At 36.9% G+C, this 21767-nt stretch overlaps 1 protein-coding gene across 1 annotated transcript in view; it reads left to right on the forward strand.

Moving 5' to 3' along the window:
* LOC122811774 (keratin, type II cytoskeletal 8-like) overlaps positions 1 to 21767 on the forward strand; it is a 51887-nt gene that overhangs the window by 18612 nt on the left and 11508 nt on the right. The window contains exons 4-7 of the mRNA XM_044083832.1: positions 2227 to 2322; positions 3780 to 3944; positions 4698 to 4823; positions 10434 to 10654. Of these exons, the coding sequence (XP_043939767.1) occupies positions 2227 to 2322; positions 3780 to 3944; positions 4698 to 4823; positions 10434 to 10654 (608 nt within the window). The remainder of the gene's footprint in view (positions 1 to 2226; positions 2323 to 3779; positions 3945 to 4697; positions 4824 to 10433; positions 10655 to 21767) is intronic.

Below are 21767 nucleotides of genomic sequence, written 5' to 3' on the forward strand. Positions count from 1 at the left end.
GATGATGTTCTGTGGTTTTATTAAAAGAAAACAAAGGTGCTAAATTTCTACACAGCTGCAGTGTGTCTTCTTTCCGGTTCTGGATGTGTTTTTGGTTTTTAGTTTTTTTTTACTTCATGTTCGATTGGCTCAAGTCTCAAGACTTTTTTTTCACTTTACTGTAGACTGTGTACATTCTTAACACAAATCATTTTAAATATTTAAGTGAGGACCAGCCCAAATCTCAATTAAATTGTTTATTCACTGTTGTTGCCAACAGTTCCTAAGTTCAAAAATTATGTTTATGTTTATTCACTAATGGGTCCAAAGTTAAAGCTGTAATTCAGAACTGATGAAAAGATTATTTTCCTTCACAGCAGTCACCACTAGATAGAAGCTGGGGCATCAGAAGGATCTGGATGTAGATACTGGGGCATCAGAAGGATCTGGATGTAGGTAATATTGTACTGATCATGATGTCCACATCTGTTTTACTGAGGTACACATTCAATGAATTACTGTATCATTTAGCCTATCAGTAAATCTCTGACAGTGAATGACAATAGTTTCTGAGTTCCCTTTTCATGTTTTTGCTGAACGGCTTATTACCATACTATCTGGCTTTTCTACTTTATTCTATGACTTGTCCTCTATTATATCTCTCTCTATAGGTCTATGAGATACTTATTTAATTGACATTGGGAGGAAAGGGGCATGCGACTCCCAGCCAATGAGGCAAATTTTGTTTTTTTTTCTTTTGTTTTGGATTTCTTATTTTTCTATATTTTTAATTCAAAATGCTAATATTTGAGACTACATCTTTAAATTGGGCAAGCTTCAGCATTTACTGATAAAAGCAATACAGCTTTCATATCTAATATTCTGAATACACTGTCAACAGCAATCTTGAAGGAAAGTACATCTGGCATATTCATTCCTCTGTCTTCCCTTGGTTGGGAAACATGCCGTAGATGTAGATCTCAGCAGTTGGACCCAAGCGAATAGAAGACAATTCTGATTCATAATGAAAGGAATTTTTAGGGAGATGGTGGTATATGGCATGCCTGTTCTGAGTTTAAGTATGTGGCTGGCATAATCTACCTCTCACCATCTGCAGTCATGTAACAATTCCTGTGTAAAAACGTGTTTCCTCGGCATTGACATGCAATGTATCTTCATTTCTGTGAACTGTGTCTAACATGTTATGGTTCACATGGAAAAGAGGTTATATTAGCTATACTGTTGCACATCTGAACATTATATGACACCTTATTTACTTCTCTGCAATTTGTTCATGTACAGATTAAAACTACTGTTGATTATTTGCCTGTTTTACTCACTCATTAAGTTTTTTCAGTTTCTGAGACAATATTATAAGCACATTTTCAGACTTTATACAATGTTAATAAGTTAATACCATGCTTCAATAAAATGATGTGCTGTTACTCTTCTTCAAACTAAAACTAGCTGTAATCTTATTATATCAGTGCATTGGCTTAAAAATAGAAAGCCATTCATTAATATTGCTTTGCTAGACACTGGTCTATGAATATTTTTAAATCAATCATATGTAAAATTATTTTGAAAAAGTACATATTTTAAGAATTCACTTCAGTGTAAGAAAGTATTGTATTCAGCTGTGGTGAAAGCGGTTGTTAAAACAGTATTGCCTTTGCCCTGTTTTGCATGGAATCAATGGTTTTGAATATTTGCAAAAGAAACTTCTGCAACAGAAATTTAAGTGACATAAAACATCAGATTTAAAAAATAATTAAGTATTTTGGATTACTATTTTTTCTTAAATATTGTCTTCTGCCTAAGTAAAGATAGATTTGGAGAAATGTGCAGTTTAGATTATTGTACACAGTACCATATTTTATCTTCAAGTAGAGTGAATGAGATAAAATCTAGTGTATTTTGACAACAAAATATGAAACAGTGGTCCTTTTTAAATTATAACTTAAAGCAGTTTATTCTCCCAAGCTTTTTGATTGTCTCGCTTGTGAGAAGTTATAAATGGCTGTTTCATCAACTTAGTCTGCTTCTTAGTTTGATATTGATCAAAGCCAAATCTACATTACAAATTCCGATACTGGGATAAGCACATTCCAAGATAAGTCAGGCAGGAGTAGGTACTTATCTAGTGTTCAGCTCCTTCTGTACTTTTGAGTAATAAGCTACAGCTGAAATATAGTGCTAAGAGCTGGATAAAAAAGGTTTATAATTGTTTTTGTCCCTTTGTTACAGGATGTTGATTCAGCGTTCATGGTCAAATCTGAATTGACAGATAAAGTGGACCGTCTTACTGATGAAATTAATTTTCTTCGTCAGCTGTATGATGAGGTGAGAAGTATACATTTTTCTGTTAAGACTTTAAATGTGGATCACATTTAACCTGCTAGTTCTTAAAATATGCTGAAAATATATATAAAATAAAAGTGTTTGTATAATGATTAAATAAAACTGATTCCATATTGCTGAATGTAGTGGTAGATTCATTGATTGCTGTGCAGTCCAAAGTTACATTTGTACTTTAGCAAAGAAGTTTTTTTAATAATAAAGTCCACCTGTGTTTATTCCATCACTCGAATATGGGTTCCTGCAGCTTTATCAGTTGTCTCATTAAAATTAAAAAGGAACATTCTGCCTAAAGATATAAGCTGTACCAAGTGGATGGCAATTTATAAAATCTGATGATTCTTACATAGAACAGAACCTTAGTAAAGAAATTCACATTACCTAATAACCGAATACTGAAAGCAAGTCTATTACCTGTAAAAGAGGAAGAAGTTCTCTCAGAATACATTGCTAGTCAGAATATGTCATTGGAGTCAGTGGCAGGCAGATCAAAGTGGATTTAAGTCTTCTATCTCAAGCCTCACAACAAAAATGGTGTCTATTAAGAGTGACCCTCAATACAAAGTAATGAAATTAGTGCCTTACTATTAGAAATGCTAAAAGTCTTAGTTTTAATATTAAGGTGGAATGCAATGTTTTCCACTTTCTAGAGGAATGGGAGGGTTCCATATTAAAATTATTTTGTGACACACCATTGTTAATAATAACAGAACCATATTAATGTAATCCTTTTATTGCTGATGAGTGTATATAGCACCATAGATATTAAACCCATTCCAATTCAGCTAGCAAGACTATGACTGTGAAGTTGTTCCATTATTTTGGAGAAAGAGAACATATCAAAGCTTCCACTAAGAGTAGACATAAGCAAACGTACTGAGGATCAGGTTCCCCAAACTGCATTGACCAAAAAAAAAAAATCTTGCAAAAACACTTTATAAAACAAATCCTATCTGATGTCATAAAACACACAACCAAGACAATAACCAAATTAATTAAATGACAAAAATTGTAAAGGACTGTTATTCCCATTTAATAATAGTGTTTGCTTATCAATTAAATACATTTATATTTCAATACATTTTTAACAGAAATATGATCTTTAAGCCCTGGTGGCATGTCTGTCTGTAAAAAAACTTGCCATTTTAATTCTAAATATTCAAGAAAGGCTTTAAACTGTCCCCAAAATGTATTTTTATCTGCTTGTTAAACCACCAAAAATAGGAGCTTTCTAAAATCTTTGCACTGCTGAGCATGTCTGGCTAACGAGTTTCTGGTATCTTTGTTTTTAACTGCTAAAACATGTTCTCTAAATAGGTTAGTTGACAGGATTAGCGAACATGTTTAAATAGTGCTACGATAAAGATGCACACTTTCTTATCAGTTACTTTGATATACACTGTGTATTTAACTTTGCTGGTGTGTTAATTTGTATTTTTTAGCAACTTCGTGAGCTACAAAATGATATCAATGATGTGTCAGTCATTGTTGAGGTTGACAATCGCCGCAATTTGGACCTGGATGGTATTGTTGCAGATGTAACGTCTCAGTATGAAGCTATGCTTGCCAAGAGTCGTGATGAGGTTGAGGCATGCCACAAGGCTAAGGTAAATATCGATAAACTGAAAAGATTTATTTTTGTATGATGAGCAATGATATTCGCCGAGAGTTTAATTAAATATATTTTTCTAGATGTGCATTTCCAAGCCAAAATCAATGTTTGTGGATCTGTGGAGTAAACCTGAAGATTAATTTTTGTTCTATAAAAAGATACTTTTTATGTCTGTAGACCTATTTCTGTGGTAGCAATACTGATTATTCAGAAAGGTAAAAAATGTATTCATATTATATTGTATTACGTTATGCAATCCAAAGATAATTATAGAGATTTTCACAGTGAAATATGTTTATGGACAATTCCAAATGCTGGTATATTGATATTATAAAAATTAAAACAAATTGTGCAAATATTCAAACTTCGGACATGTATGCTATAGTTCTTACAGTTGTTAAATGGAAATAAGAGCATGTGGTCTTAAATCTGACTTCAGAAGACAAAATGGGCTCCAGAGCTTTATTCTTAATTGGTGCACAAAGCAAATGAAAAAAGGATTTGAGTATCTGCAATGGTGAAAGCAAAATATCTCCACTTCTTTGGAAGTTATAGTAACTTCTGCTAACCATATAAAGAGTGCTCTCATTAGATTTTGGCTAGTTTGCTTTGATTTTACAACAGAGAAAGCATGTTTCTAAGAATGCAACTATTCTTCTGTTAAATCTAGATGTGCATTTGCGTGACTCCCTAAAGCAAAATTCTCTAAACATTGGTAAATATTTATACTTCTCATTATACATTCCAGATTACAGAGATATCGTCTGCAATAGGGAAATATGATGATGAGCTACGAAACACCAAGTCTGAAATTCATGAACTGAACCGATATATCCAAAGGCTGAATGCAGAAATTGAATCTTTAAAGAACCAGGTATATATACATATCTAATATTGAAAAGCAATTACACAGCTGGAATGGCATTCAAGTATTTTGTAAAACAATAGCAAGCAGATGTATGTAAGTGAACACTAACATATGGAAGTGCAAGTATTTGGATGTTATATTTTCACAATTAGTTTAATTTGCGGTAATGCTGTTTGCAAACACAGAACTTAAATGCAAGGCTTAATAAAAGTCATGGTACCATGAAGCAATAAATAAAATATCATGTCTTTTTTTTCAACTGTATACCCATATTATTAGCAAACAGAATTGAAATTTCATTACAGACTATCAGTGAATATGTAAACAAATCAGGTTTTATTGATAATTAGAATAATTCATCCAGGCGTACTTAATAAATGCTTCTAGACCATTAATTTACAGAACTGAATTGTATGTTTGTAAACCTTGCCTTGTTTTCATGTGGTATCTGAACTACTATCCCAAAACATATATATATATATATATATATATATATATATATATATATATATATATATATATATACCCTTATGTGCCCATGCTCATGTACACACAGACACAAGCACATGCATGCACACAAACATATTTCTTACTGGTATATCAGACTACTTAAATTTCTAGTGGCATGCACATACTAGATATATCTGTATACAATGTCAATCAAAATATATCTTTCTTAAGATTTATGGAATTTCATAATGAATTTGAACTAAAGTTTAAGGAACCCTTAACCATCAGATATACTGGGATTGTTCATTCTTTCAATTTGTTCTTTGCCAAAATTTGTAAGAAACATGCAATAATACTGTTCAACATGTCACAATCTCACACAACAGACAGGCAACATTTTTGATTAATGCTATCTATATATATATATATATATATATATATATATATATATATATATATGTAAATATACATAATAAAATAACAGAGAAAACCAAGTAGGGCACTAAGATTTGTTACTTTAGTATTGCATTCCTTTGCCCAAGTCGAAGCTGCTAAGTCTACAGTTCTTCAAGAAAGACACTGTCAGGTCTTAAAGAGACATTACCTGCAATAGTAAGGAAACTCTTTGTTTCAGAAAATTGGTGAAGTTGTTAAACATTATTTCCTGAAGTAGAAAATATTGTAAATTCCAGAACAAAAAGATGAAATACAAAAAAATGAATAACAGCATTATCCTAGAATGATCCCTTTCATCATCTATAGTACAGATAGTGATTGCTAGAGACAGTGAAAACAGTAAAGCTGAACAGGGAAGGCTGACATGGGAATGAAAACTGAATATGGGAAGTCATAGCAGAAAGAAACAGTATAAGTTTTGGATACGGGGTGGAATAGCTGCTCACTACGTGTACCATGTGCCAACCAACTTTTTAGGTCCATGCATAAATGCTTGAGTTCTTTGATTCATTTTTCTGATTCTTTTAAATGTAAACTTGTCTACCAGATTGTTTTAAATGTATTGTTAAATAAAACAAAAACTGAATAGTCTTCAACCCATTTTCCATCAAGAAACAAATTGAAATTTACTAACTTATAATAGAAAAAAATTACCAAATTCAGAAGATTTTGTTCATGAAAGACCACACAAACTGGTATCATTAGAATCCACTAATGTCATTACTCACCAATTACCACTGTATGATTGGCTGTGCGCATCTCACATGTCTGGTCGGGATTTAATAAATGGCTACATTAAAGTATTCTAATATATTTACATAAATATGCACTAGTCTGGTAAAGTCAGACTATTAACTATTTAACTTGATTATGACAACAGGGTCAGACATTTTCACCCATATATATTTCCTATACCAAGCAATTATAGCAACATTGTTGACTGTGTGCACTTCAGATGTGGTAAAAACTAATACTTATGGCCATAGTAAAGTATTTAATGTTTGCTTCTCATGAACACACAGTAGCATCAGTAAAATATTTTAATATGCTTCATATAAATGCACATTAGTCCTGCAAAGTCCCATTAATAACTGTTTAAAATAAGCAAATGAGAGAGTTATTTTCATCTACACACAGGCCTCTCCCACCATCAGTTATAGTCACTTTCTTTAGGATGTCTGATGTCTGATTGTGATAAAAATGGCCAAAGTGACGTATTTCAATTTTAATTCATGCAAACATACAATGGCCATAATAAAGAATTCCAAATTGCTTCCCATAAATGCACACTAGTCTTGTGAACCCAGGTTAATATCTGTTTAAAATGAGCAGATGACCAGAGAGTAAGTTCCTTTCATCCACTGACGGTGACAATCCCCACCCTTAACCAACACAATATAGTCCCTTTGCTGAGTACACCTAAGATATCAGCTTATGATAATAATAATGGTTACAGTAATTTTTTCTAAATTTTGTTTCATGCAAACAGTAGCTTAGTGAAGTATCCCAATTTGCTTTACAAAAATAACATTAGTCTTGCAAGACTAGAAGAATGACCAGATAACAGAAGTCAGTCATTTTCATCTCTAGACAGTCCCCATGGTCAACAAGTATCCATATTGTTGTGTCTGTTTACACCTCTGAAGTCATACTGTAATAAAATAAATATAAATACATAAGTAAATAAAATATTAGTTCACAATAGCATTTGAATTCCAATTGATTGAAATACACAGCTGTATACCAGCAAGCACAGCAGAGTACTCACCCTATAGCACCATCTACTGCCTGCATTTGACTACATGCCAAGATTACAATTAACAAAAATATTTACCACATGCTACTACCACTGCTACAGCTCTTCTGCACTATAACCGTCCTGTTTAATATTCAGAGGCCATCTTCTCTTTGCTGCCTCATGAATTGGGGAACACATGAGATGGATAGGAGCAGAAAACTCAACAAAGTGATGTGCTCCATCAGGTGATGCAGCTGTAGGCAGTTTATCTATTTATTTTAAATAAGGAAATGCAGCAAGAGATAATGATGTATAGAAAGATTGACATTTCTTCTAAACTAAGTTAAGAAATGAATACTCATCATGCATAGGTTCATAGGTTCATAGAAGATTGTCTGTTAAGAGTAAGGTGTATCTCAATGAGATCTAGTGTTCTGGCTTCATACAAGATGGCCCCTATAAAGGCATAAAAGCTTTCTGACTTTGAATTAAGAAATAGAGCTATTTTAGTGCACTCATGTTAGAACAGCAAAAATGGTTCTGTTCTGCTCAGAACAACTACTGTATGGCAATGGAATAAACATATAAATTTTACTTTACCACATAACAGCTGTTTTGTCAACTTTCACCCTAAACATATTAGCTACAAAGAGTTATCATCTTTTCATATTATAGTAGAGGACATTCAGTGAGATTGTATTAAAATTGCAGCTAATTTGTCAGTATGAAGCAGAATAGAGTGTCAGTGGTGCAGTAGGTATCACATGTGCCTTTCATGCAGAAAGCTGTGGGTTCTATTCCTTTCGTTAGGGAGTTGGATTGCTGACACTGCAGTGTAACATAACGGGGAGAGGATGCTGCAATCCTGAGTGTGTCACCCTTCTGATGAGACATTAAACCAAGGCCTCATCTGCCTGATTTGGTGGTAGCTCAGGTGGATGTAAAAGATACCACAACATCCATCAAAAAGAGAAGAGGAAGTTCCTTGACACATTGGACAAACCTCTCCAGTAGTATAAATATCATCTTGTGTCTCCACTGAAAAGAGGCTACTAGCCTAGTAGGACTAACCAACAAAGGATAAATAAAAAAATGAAAAAAAAAATAAAGAACATCAAGGATATGTGGCTATGGCAATACAATACTGATAGGTTAATATTCCTAATGGAGGCATGTGTATTATTGGCTAGAGAATTTTTTGTTTCACATATGTATGGGGTAAATCCATCCATCTACAACCCCTTTTCCCATTTTTGCACATGGGGTGAGGGTTTCACTTCAACTGTGAAAATGATCTAGAGCCAAGGCTTACACTGCCGAGTGGCTAGCCCTGCCACAGTAATTCTTCCACACCACACACTCACATACGCACTCATATCTATAGCCAATTTAGAGTGTCCAGTCTACCTATTGCATTTTTTTTTGATGTGGGAGGAAACCTGGAACACCCAGAGGAATCCCATGTGAAGGAGTCCATATAAAAAAAAGGAATTTGTTATTTACATATTTTTGTTAGAAGTTCCTTTAAACTAAACACTGATTTATATAAAATAATTTTCTTAGTCAAACTTTTTTCTATACAACATGAAACAACATAATTTGTGTTTGCTTGAGTTCAATGAAACTGAGTTTGCCAGCAGTCAGTGAAATGTACCCAGACGCTAGAAAGCAAATTGCTACATGCTGTATTGAAAACAGCCTTAACCATATGCTGTTTGACACGTGCAGGAGGAAACCAAAATAAATAATACACTTTCAAAGAAAAATAAAAAGTATATTTTTGAGGTGAATAAGTCCTCTCATTTCCTCCATGTGGTAAGAACCTACTTAACTATATCAATTCTGAGACCACATTAACTTATGGAAGATATTCCCCTGTCTTCAAAGTTATACAATATTGTTCCTAGTATGATTACACTGGAGGTAGGGATACAATATTGTTATTAGTATGATTACACTGGAGATGGGGACCCCCTCATGTGTGATACAGGGAGGTGTTGCTCCCAGCAAACATAATTTGTTGGACTTCGTGTAATTTTTTGAACAAGGAAGACTTTTTAACTGTACTTATTAGAGAGCACAATTTTTGGGACCTGAGTTTTATGAGTATACTTGATAAACTCGGTTTCATAGAATTCAAGAAGATCTCCCAAATGCACAATAAAAAAAGAAAAAGATCCAGAAATGGTAGCTTTGTTGGAAGGATTGCCACAAAGTGCACAGACCAGGCAGCCATACTCTATAGCTGAACATAATCATATATACATGGATATATAGATAGATATTTTTATCTATGAATATTTTTATTTATAAACGTGTATTATAATACAGAGTATCATGAAAACTGTGTGCAGCGTACTACTAAATAGTTATGTATAGTCAAGTTTCAACTATTCTCATTTTTGCAGAAATCTAAACAACAGAGCAAATCTGGGAATAAACTTCTAAAGATAAAACAAAAACAGAGCACACAAGAATGTTTTTTGTTTGTTTGTTTTGCAGAAAGTGTTATAGCTAAATGGAAAAATCTTCCTAAACAGGTTTCAATATAAAAAAAATATATCATAACTGAATACTGTATTTACGTATTGGCTTAGATGAGACAAAGAAATATTCTACTTATGTGGTAAGGGGCACAGTATCACCAAAAATAGGGAACTGGGCAGATTGAAAGGGGTATTAATTCATTATTTACCATCAAAGTGTATGTATTTTATACTTTTATGAGAGATATCACAGCAGTAGTTTGTGGTAAAACTAGAAGGAGTTTATGGGTAGTCACAACGGATCAGAAATACTTCTGTGAGTAATCTTCAATTTTATACAATTAACTTTGATAATTAATAACCTTTTAACACAGCAATTAAAACCTCAAGGCCCACAGCAAATTTTCTTCATTATGCTATTGGAAGTAGCTAAGTAGTACAACTATGTCACCAAACTTATTCAGGTTTTATTTCCTTTAATTGCAGCGTGCATCTCTGGAGTTAGCTATTGGTGAAGCAGAAGGACATGGTGAAATGGCCGTTGCTGATGCAAAAAGTCGTATAAGTGAATTGGAAGCTGCTTTGCAGAAGGCCAAACAAGATATGGCTACCCAGATACGTGAATACCAAGATCTGATGAACATCAAGCTGTCTCTGGACATTGAGATTGCTACATACAGAAAACTGTTAGAAGGAGAAGAATACAGGTGTGTATATATGACACATTTTGTTCTGCCTTTTAAGTAGTTTGTCATGATGAGAATATTGCAATGATTTTGATGATGATCTTACATTTCTTCTGAACTTTTGTGCTCAAATTTGCATTACATTTAAAGTAATGACTCACCGAATGATTTTTCTGCTAGGATAGTGATCAATGCCCATTTCCCTGTGTGGTATCTGTTTAACTGTCCTCCTTCCAATGATGATACTTTTCTCTCACCATGTCTTCTATTTTTATAGTAAAACTGCAGGATCACAGGTTCTGCAGCCACACTCTTAGTCCTTATAGGATATCTCTCCTTTTTCCTTTGGATTTCTGACCATATATTAAGTATATTTAAGAAAGAAACTCTGCAAAAAGTTTATGTCTCTACTTTGGAGGATGGCTTTGTGTTGTTGATCATTTCTGATCAATCAGTAAGGGCTTTGGGCAGCGAGAAACATATAAAGCTTTCTCTTTCTCTTCCTCTTCCTCTCTCTCTATAGATAGACAGATAGATAGATAGATAGATAGATAGATAGATAGATAGATAGATAAAACTATGACTCTGAGGATAAATGGTTCACTCAAAAGTAACTATAAATCGACAAGAATAAAGAGTAGAACCAAAACACCTTTATAGGGTCAAAACATACTTTATATATGATTAAAGCATGTTTTTACCCTGGAAAGTGTTTTGGTACTACTCTTTATTCTCATAGGTTCATAGGTTCATAGGTTCATAGGTTGGTAATAGGCTATCGGCCCTAGGGCCTATACAAGCCTAGCCATAAAAATTCCCTGGCTATTTCTTCCCACAGTATTTACTTCCTTGGACCCCTATCTAGCAAGGCGACTGTCGTGATCCCGGGGTGAATTTCCTATCTCCCATCCAATCATCAAGGTTCCTTTTGAAGAGGGCCAAAGAGGTGCTCTGCTTATGTATATTATACATAAGTGTATGTGCATGTGGAAGTGTGTACATACAGGATTGAAACTAAAAGAGAGAGAGGGACATACAAAATACACACACACACACACACACACACACACACACACACACACACACACGCACACACGCACACACGCACGCACGCACACACACACACACGCACGCACGCACGCACGCACGCACGCACACACACACACACACACACACACACACACACACACACACACACACACACACACACACACACACACACACACACACACACACACACACACACACACACACAGAGACTTCTCATATACTTTTAACAAGTTTAGGATTGCCCATACATCTGTATCTATGTTTGTAACCTATATCTGTACGTGTATAGCTCTATCTCATCATCACCATCATTATCATCATCTTAAACTCCCTTTTTCCCATTTCTGCATGAGGTCAGGGTGTCACACCAACTACTGATATCTCTGTTGATTCAGAGTGGTTGGTTTTGTGTTATATGATCTGTCCATCTCTTGGATGGCATTCTCATCTCCTCGTCTTTTCCCTGCCTGTCTCTCAAATCTTCTTAAACAAATCATCTGTTTTCCTACACAGGTGACTGAACCACCATAGGATATTCTCCTTTACTTTGTCTGCAAGTGGGGCTACTTTGGCTTCTGCTCTGATGTCTTAATTTCTTCTTCTTCTGTCCTACAGTGTGAATACTATTATTCATCACAGGTGTTCCATCTCCACCCCCTCAAGCTTCTTTAGCTGCTCTGCCTTCATTGCCCAGATCTCGCTACCAAAGTGAAGCAATGGCTGCACCACAGTTTTGTACACCTTACGTTTAGGATTCTTTTTGCATTTTACTGTCACACACTACCCCTGACAGTTTGTATCAGTTTGCTGTAGCACCTCTAAGTCTCACTGACTTCCTCATTCAGACTTTACTTCTCCTCAACCACCCCTGCCAGATACTTGAAGATGTTAGTCCAGTTCACTATTTTTCCTTGTATCTCAAGTTTCATCTTCTAATTTTCCCCATTTGCTGCAGTGACCACTATCTTGCCTGTACTCACCTTTGTCCCATGTACTTTCAGTTTTTCATTCCATCCCTTATAATTTGCTGAAACGTCTGTTTAGAATGTGCTTGTAGTGCCACATCATCAGCACACAGAAGTTGTGTGGATCCATCTTGCATGACTTTATAGTTAACAGTTGTCCATCATCAGTATGAACGAGTGTGGGTGCAGAACTGAACCCTGATGTACACCCACTCCAACTGGGATCTCCTTTGTGAGTTGGAAAACTTGTGTCAGTAGGTCCTTGTGCATAAGTTGCACTTAGTCTAGCAATGTTTCTGGAACTTTGAACTATCACATGACTTCCCAAATGAGCTTTCTTGTAATCTTGTCATATCCTTTTTCCAAGTTTAGGAATGCTTAGATGAGCATTTATCTAGCTTACATTAAGTCAGTTATGCTGTATGCTAATCTGAATCCAAACTGTTAATTTGCCAACTTACTTTCTACTACTCTGTATATTCATTTATCACTTTCCTTCTCCAGTACTTTAATGCAGTTTGACAGGAGTTTGACACCTCTTTACTACCTACAGTTGTGAATGTCCACTTTGTTCTTCTATACTGGTATGAGTATGCTTATAATATAGCTTTTCTGTGATACAACCAGGGCTAGACCATGATCAAATTGGGCCCTAGGCAGAATAACTGACCAGCTACTCCGTCATCAACCATTCTGGTGTCCCATTACTTGGCTGTCTCTCTCCATTTACCATAAACACTGTTCAAACCTATCAATATACATACAGTTTTCATCTTCACTTTTCCAGTGCTTACAGATATTTGATTTAAAACTTTTATTTTAAATTTTCTATTGCAAACACTGATTTTTTTTTTGCTCATGAAAACAAAACAGTCTCACACTGAAAACAGACTTAGCATGTGCAGTAAACTTCTCTTCCCTTGAAACTCACATTCATTGAAACTGCATCAAGCCAATGGCAGATTATGTGTACATATTGTACTTATTTGGCTGCCTGCACTTTTAAAAAGTTGTTTTTTGTTTAAATCATTTGTTTAACTGTTGTAGGCTACACACTAAAGTGTGATAGCCTTTTCTTATCATTTGTAGTCATTTAAAGCTGTTTTAAATGTATTTTTTACTGTTTTTGCCTTATCTTTAAAAAAAAAAAAATCCTTGTTTCCCGCCTTTCTAAGATAGTATAGTCCAGTTTTCAGGCTAGTGCTGAATTCAGGGCTGTGATACTAGTTTCTGAGTTGCCCATACCTTACTTGGATAGAAGGACGTTTCTCTGTTCACCTGTGAGAGAGGGGAGCTTTGAGCAACCTATCTGTCCCTGGAAGAGTGGTTCCAGCCCAGAAGTTAGTAGTTTATTTGCCATTTTGGCATTTTGGGCTAATTTCTATCTCTTTCATTTCCCTAGTATAAAAAACACATTTGCATGGTTTTGCACATCGGGCAGTGCCGGTTAGCTACGGTTAAATTATTCCCGTCTCCACTAAGTCTCCTCTCCAGTTTTTCCCTTGAAACTAGTCTAATTCTCAACATAAGCACTCAAAAAGCATCTTACAGCCCAGCACTTACTCAGATCTAATAGCAAGCACTAATATACCCTGACACTGATTGCCCAGCAGGGCAAGGCTCTTTATTCACCCCTCACCAAGCAAGCACTAAGCAACTCAGCCTACTATTCAGGCATGATCAAAGGGCAACTTCAGGTGCAGCCTTCAGTCCAGCTGGTGAATTTGGGTATCCTGAGGCAATGTTACAACTGCCTCATGTACACAGACAACCCTCTCCGCCTATCACAAAACACTAACATATGTGAGAGAAGCAATTATGCAGCCAAACCGGAAGGTGAGCTGTCTCCACCCAAAACTGGAACAGACAGTCAAGAGGAGAAGGTTAACACTTGCACCACAACTCCAGCCGCACACAGACCTACTAAAACAGCACTGGCAAAAAAATACACATAAGTTCACAAAATCATACTTGGAGGCTCTAAATAAAAACCTGCAAAAGCATCAGAGACCTCCAAAGCAGACACCCAAACAACCTGCACTTCCCGTCACAAACTGGACAAGACATAAAACACAAAATCAGTGTACCGCACAATCACAGCCCTTAAGGTGAAATAACATACCTAACACACTAGTAATAGGTGACTCTATAGTCAGACACACTGACGTCCCACTCACTAGGCAGAACAAGCAGAAGGTTACTGTTAGCTGCCTGTCGGGAGACTGAATCCACCACATAACACAAGCACTCAGGTCACTCCAGAACAAGTACAAATATGACTCTGTCATTGTTCATGTTGGTGTGAATGACCTGAGACGTACTTTCCTGGACTACATGAAAAGAGACATGAAAGAGCTCTCTTATCATGTAGCCCAGACTGGTATGACCCTGACCCTGAGTAGTATCCTGCCCTCACCAAGAATGATACCTCAGTATAAAGAAAAAATTATCAATTTCAACAAATAGTCTCAAACTAAATGCCAAAAAATGTATAGTCATCCCATTTGGGAAAAACAAAACACCCACGAATTACCACATAGGTGGCAGCCCCCTTAATACAGCAGAGGTATTAAGAGATCTGGGGACCCGGGTAGATAGTAATCTCTCCTTTGACAATCATATTGCCAAAGTAGTTAGGAAATCCTTCTATGTGGCCCATCTAATTACTACAGGGTTCGCATCTAGAAATAAAGAGGTTACAGTGCCCCTCTACTTCTCACTCATTAGACCCATCATAGAGTACAATGCCCCATTTGGGATGTACCCCACAAGACACTTCCAACAACTGGAAAGACCACAAAAGTACCTCACCAAGAGGATTACTGGTCTCAGACATATGTCCTATGCAGCCCGACTGAAAAAACTCTGGCTGTACCCAGTGGCATATTGCTTACTCAGAGGTGATCTCTGCCTGACTTACAAAGCCATGTCCAACTCAGAATTGATGGACATGCTCCACCTATAGAAATCCAAGCCACTGCGAGCCACGTGCTTTAGTGAGCTAAACCTTGCCACAACAATAAATAGAACATGCTGGAGGGATAGATTCCTGTCACAGAGACTCCCCATGCTTTGGAAAAAATTCCAAATTACATCAGGCAGAGCCCCTCACTAACACTCATCAAGAGAAACCTTGATGAGTGGATGGGTAACAGAAAATACACCCCTGGGATCACTTCATTGGCTCTGCTTGATAGAGGATTAGTTAATTAATCAATGGGGTGGCGAAAGCCGACACTCTCTGGCTGGACATATAAATGCCTTTGGGCAGATAAACTAGTACATACCTATGAACCTACAGACATCTGTCATGCCCACCAATTAGAGTTACATTCTTGACTACATCTTTCCTAGATGCCGGTGTCAAAAAATTAACAATAACAATGACCAGTGTCACATATTTCAAATTTATTTCATACAGACACACAGTAGCCACAGTTTTCCAGTTTAAATCTCACTCACACACATACTCTAGTGCTGCAAAGCCAGACTGATTGTATAAAAATGACCAGACAAGAGCATAAGGCACTTTCATCCACAGAGAGCCACCTGCCTCCACCAGCAGTTATAATTGCTTTGCTGACTGTATAACCCATTGTTATGAAGAAATAAATTATATGTACATTATTGGTAGCTTAGGAAGAACTACATGAAAATATATAAAGATCACTAGCATCATACCATAAGATTCAGCCACACGTAGCACATTTTAAAAAGAAGAGTATTTATAAGAGGATAAGAAATATCAATCAGCTAATAACATATGCTAAGTCAATATATAGAATCTCAGCAAAAGTAAAAGTCATATGGATAATTCCACGTTAAAGTGTGCTATTACTAATGTAGAGGTTGCTACTGGCAAACAAATTTGCATTTAAGTGCTACATCGATCAAGGCAGCAGACACTGCCCTTAAGAATAAATTGCCTGTGTTGCATTAAAAAATAGTGTGTCAGTGAGATTGCCCAAACAGTTCCTGAACCAGATCAGCTGTGCAATGGGAAATGTCTGGCAAACAGTGACAACAGGTTCATGGTTACAAGACATGCAGTCTCGGAGATCATTAAGGAAACTAGCACAAATTTCCAATTGCTCCAAAGCATTGTTTAGTTAAATGACTTGCTTAGTGTCACATGAGAGATAAACAAAGGAGGAAAAATTCAAGCCCTGCACCTTGCCACAGGAAGCAGTTCATTAACAAGTCAGAGCTTTGGTCTTTTGTGCTGACTGCCAGACTTACAGTATTTAATTAAATATAGAAATCCTTTACAATCTGATCTTGTAGAGAAGACTGTGCAACCATGAGTATATAAGGCATGCTGAAGATCATGCAGCTCTGGTCATCACTAAATAATGCAGACTACATGACCTGGCAAATGTAAAACTCTTTGCATTTTCTGGAGGGTATAAAGAAGGTACTGCAAAAAATATGTTACTAAAAATGCAACGTGTTTAGACTATATTACACAATCCAGGCCTATTAATGAATTAATTTATTCCTTAAAGCAATGAGTAAAGCAAAATAATTGAATGGCGCAGTGGTGCAGCAATAGTGTTGTCACCTCACAGCAAGAAGTTCTCTCATTTGACTCTGACTTGAGTGCCATCTGTGTGGAGTCTGCATGTCCTCCTTGCATTCATGTGGGTTTTCTCCGTATACTCCGTTTTCCTCCCACATTACAAATACATGCATCTGGAATATTTCTCCCCAGGCCTCCACTGAAAATTGTTTTTTTTTTCAAGTCTGACTTTCCCAGTAAACAATTGTTAAATAAAATTACAGACAATACAAATGCTGTAGCAGTAGCTTTTGTTCAACAACCCACAAGTTATACACATATCATAAATATTACTGCATACAGCTTACAGTTATTTTTTTGGGGGGGGGGGGGGTGCTTACGTGCTTGAAGGACAACTACATCTCATTTTTTACCTGCCTAGAATTACTCTGGCATACTACTCTAAATCACTTTAAAAGTTGTCATAAGATCTGGCAGTTCATAGGTTAGTACTAAGCTAACTGCCCTTGAGAGACATTTTAAGCTTAGCCAATTATCCTTTGTGAGACTCAAACCCTACACCTTGTGTTTGTAAGGCAAACACCTTAACCATTAGGCCACCCTCCCAATAAAAGCCTGAAACATCATAAGCCTGAAAATCAAAATCCTGAAACCAAATGCCTGAAAATTCAGAATCCTGAAAACTCAAAATCCTGAAAGCCCAAAATCCTGAAAGCCCAAAATCCTGAAACTCAAAATCCTGAAAACACAAATAATGCTAATATGTCACTATAAAGACACTAATATCTACCAACTGACCCTGACCCTAACCCTAACCCTAAGGTCCGTCACTATCGACACTCACCTGACCTGCCCTAACCCTAACTCACTTAAACCGCCACTAACCCCAATATTTGTCACTATTGCATACATGCCTAACCTGCCCTAACCCTAACTCACTTAAACCACCCCTAACCCTAACATAAAACCAACCGCACTTACCTGACCCCAACGCATGACCTAACACCACAGGGCTAACAATAGCAAAGCCACAATGACATCAGTATGTCTATTTTGTGTTTTCAGGATTTTGAGTTTCAGGATTTTGGGCTTTCAGGATTTTGGGCTTTCAGGATTTTGAGTTTTCAGGATTCTGAATTTTCAGGCTTTTGGTTTCAGGATTTTGATTTTCAGGCTTATGATGTTTCAGGCTTCTGAATGGGAACCACACACACACACACACACACACACACACACACACACACACACGTGCACACACGTGCACACACGAGCGTGCGCGCACACACACACACACACACACACACACACACACACACACACACACACACACACACACACACACACCCTACCTTGAAAGCAATATGTCCACATGTACTGTGCTAGTTTAGCTTTTTGCTTTAAATCTCGCATCTACACCTGCTCTGTTTCATTGGCTGAAAACAGGAAGCAGCCAAACGTGGATGTAGGAAAGCAGGAAACTGCTTAAAGTGACAGTAAACAAGAAAGCAACTTAGTTATTTTAATTCTTAAAGTGACAGTATACAGTTGCTCAAAAAAGTAAGAAAGCATTTTTAATTTAATGTTGTGGCCAGGGCTCCCTGCCAGTATGGGGCCCTATGTAACTGCCCACGTTGCCTAGTGTTGGATCCAGTGCTGGATCCAGTTTCTTCTACATACTCAATGAGTATCCTCAGGAGTTATTTCTTCTCTAATAAACCTAACATCTTGATCATATTTGCAATGAGTTTATCTGAGCTTGATTGTTTGCCTGACTCTTCCTTGGTGCCTTTTTTACTGGTTCTAGGGTAGGTTCATCTTTTCATTGTAGGTTATATATGAAGCAGTTCAACTTCAGTGTTTTTTTTTCATTGAAAACTTTCTGAAATACTCCATTTGCTTCTCCTCTGGTCTAGTGAGTAGATTGTTGCTAGCATTCCTTATGAATGGTGACTAGTTACTGTCTTTTTTGTCCTTCTTAGTCTTGCAACTTGATAAAACTCCTTTGTGCAATCTACCGAATCACTTTCCAGAACTTAGTAGAGATTCTCTGATAGTTTGTTCATTGCCATTGTGACAGTTCCTTTATCTTCTTTGCTAGGCATGTGGTATTCCTTCTTACTCTGATCTATCCTTTCTGTCTCACATTTTTTCATGCACTCTTCTTTCTATTGATAACTTCCTGGACTTTTGCAGTCCATGACCAACTTTCCTTATGTACCTTATTTCCATACTTGGCTCAGACAAAGATCTGTTCTATCTTCTTCATGGCATTTTAAGATGCTGCCTTCCTTCTTATTCTTTACTTTCTTTCTCCTCTTCTTTTTGTATGTTTTCCTGTGAGTGTCTTGCTTGGCAAGCCATGTACTGGCCACCATTTATCGATTTACGAGACAGAAGTCAAGGATGAATTCTCCTGTATTATTCAAATTGCCCCAGTTATGTGGGCCCAGGTAGTCTTCATATCATGTTATATTTGTCTCAATATGAGCATTCTGGTTCACTATTAGTAACACCATCTCATTTTGTCCTACTTTATCTAGGAAGTCAGGAACCCACTGCTTGTATGGGCCTTTTTCCTCCCCACTATAGCTCTGCTGTGGAATATAGGCAAAGGTTATGTAGTCTGCACTATCTTTGCACTGGTATCTGATTACCAAAAGTCTGTTTCAGCTTCTGTTGACATCCCTCACTGTCTTCAGAAAATTACCTCTTAACAGAGTTCCAGCACAATTTCTTGTTTGTCCTCTCCCCAAGTGGTACACTCTAGATCATAAGCCAAGCAACTTTGGTGCACTGCCCTTCCACCTTGTCTCCTGGATGCATAAGCTAAGCAACTTTGGTGCATTGCCCTTCCACCTTGTCTCCTGGATGCACAGGATATCCAGCCTCTTCCTTACCAACATGTAATCCACTTCCAAGTTGCAGCCTGTTAATGAACCTATATCCAGTGTAACAATCCTTAGCTCCTTTTTGGATTTGTGTCCAGATTTCATTCAACAGAACTATGCCAGGTAAACCAGATTCGGCAAGTGGGCAGCAGCCAGTAGCAATTGGACCAGGGGTGCTAGGCTTTATGATGGGCACACACTGGCAAATAAAAGCACATAGACCCGCCAAACAATTGCTTAGATTGAAATGAGCCAGGTTTGCAACCCACTTAGCACTGGCAAATACCCATGCCCTTCTTTGGCAACATTACTTGACATGTCCAAATTACCTAGAGTCAATTTTTACACCAGGCTAGTTTTGATGCAGCACACAGTCTGTTATCCATGTTCTCCTATCTAGATGATACTGTGCACCACAGCTGATGCCTAAAGCAGTAAGTTTATACAACTCTTTCACCTAATAGACAAAATCTAGAACCTATGATGCTGTCAACTACTTCACTCATTATAAGCGCACTGTGTAGGCTTACCTGTCAAGTGCAACTGGGAAGGCTAGGTCTGAACCCAGTCCCTTTTATCCTTGAGTCTTTGAGGCAGAAACATCCAGCACATTGTAGGTGTGATTAACCCCACAGAGATACGGGGATATCTAGTTATCTATATCTATGTCTATAAATATATATAGACATATCTATATCTATATTTATCTATCTATATATATATTATATCGATATCACTATCTATATCTATATATATATCTATCTATATATTATATCTATAACTGTATATATATATATATATATATATATATATATATATATATATATATATATATATATATATGGACCCTGGCCATAAGCAAACTTTACAGTAAAAGGAGGAGACATATACAAAAAAAAGGCCAAATCTCAAGTAGAAAAATCATCCCTGATCAGCATTAGTAAGAAATTGAGGGCTCTCATCAAGTCAACTAAAGCTAATTTTGAAAAGAAAGTTGCCAAGGATGCCAAGGATAACCATAAGGCCTTCTATGGCTACATCAAAAACCTAAATGGCAATGCTCAGATTTGTTCTGAGCTAGTACAAAATGGAACAAAATACACTGACCCTTCTGACATTGCCAACATCTTGGCTGACAGGTTCAGTGCAAATCCCCCCCCCACCACCACCTATAGGGCCTATTACCATTCTAGGGGATTGTGTAAGTCCAATTATTACTGATACGTTGGTTAACAAGGCTCTATCTAAAGCTAAAAACACTGCCTCCATGGGACCAGATGGTGTCCCAGGCTGTGTCATACGCAAGCTCCAAAAGGAATTAACCCAGCATCTTAATACCCTGTTCAGTCTCAGCCTCTCCACAGGATATGTGCCCATAGAATGGCGCACGGCAATGGTGGTCCTGCTACACAAGTGTGGGGCCACATCTGACCCTGGGTACTACCAACCAATAAGCCTGACCAGTCTGATCTGTAAGGCTATGGAGCGAATCATTATGGAACTCATAAATGGAGAGATTGGAAACCTCCAGTCACTGGACCCCATACAGTTCGGCTTCGTCAAGGGCAGATCATGCCTCCTGAACCTGGTGGATTTCTTTGAGACAGTTACTCAGGCTATAGATAAGGGAAAGGAGGTACACACGGCTTACCTTGTCCTTACTAAAGCATTTGACACCATTCCCCATTCAGGTATTATCGATAAGCTCACCA

This window comes from Protopterus annectens, chromosome 9.part0, assembly GCF_019279795.1.
Source record: "Protopterus annectens isolate FY-2018-M chromosome 9.part0, PAN1.0, whole genome shotgun sequence".
Lineage (NCBI taxonomy): Eukaryota > Metazoa > Chordata > Ceratodontiformes > Protopteridae > Protopterus > Protopterus annectens.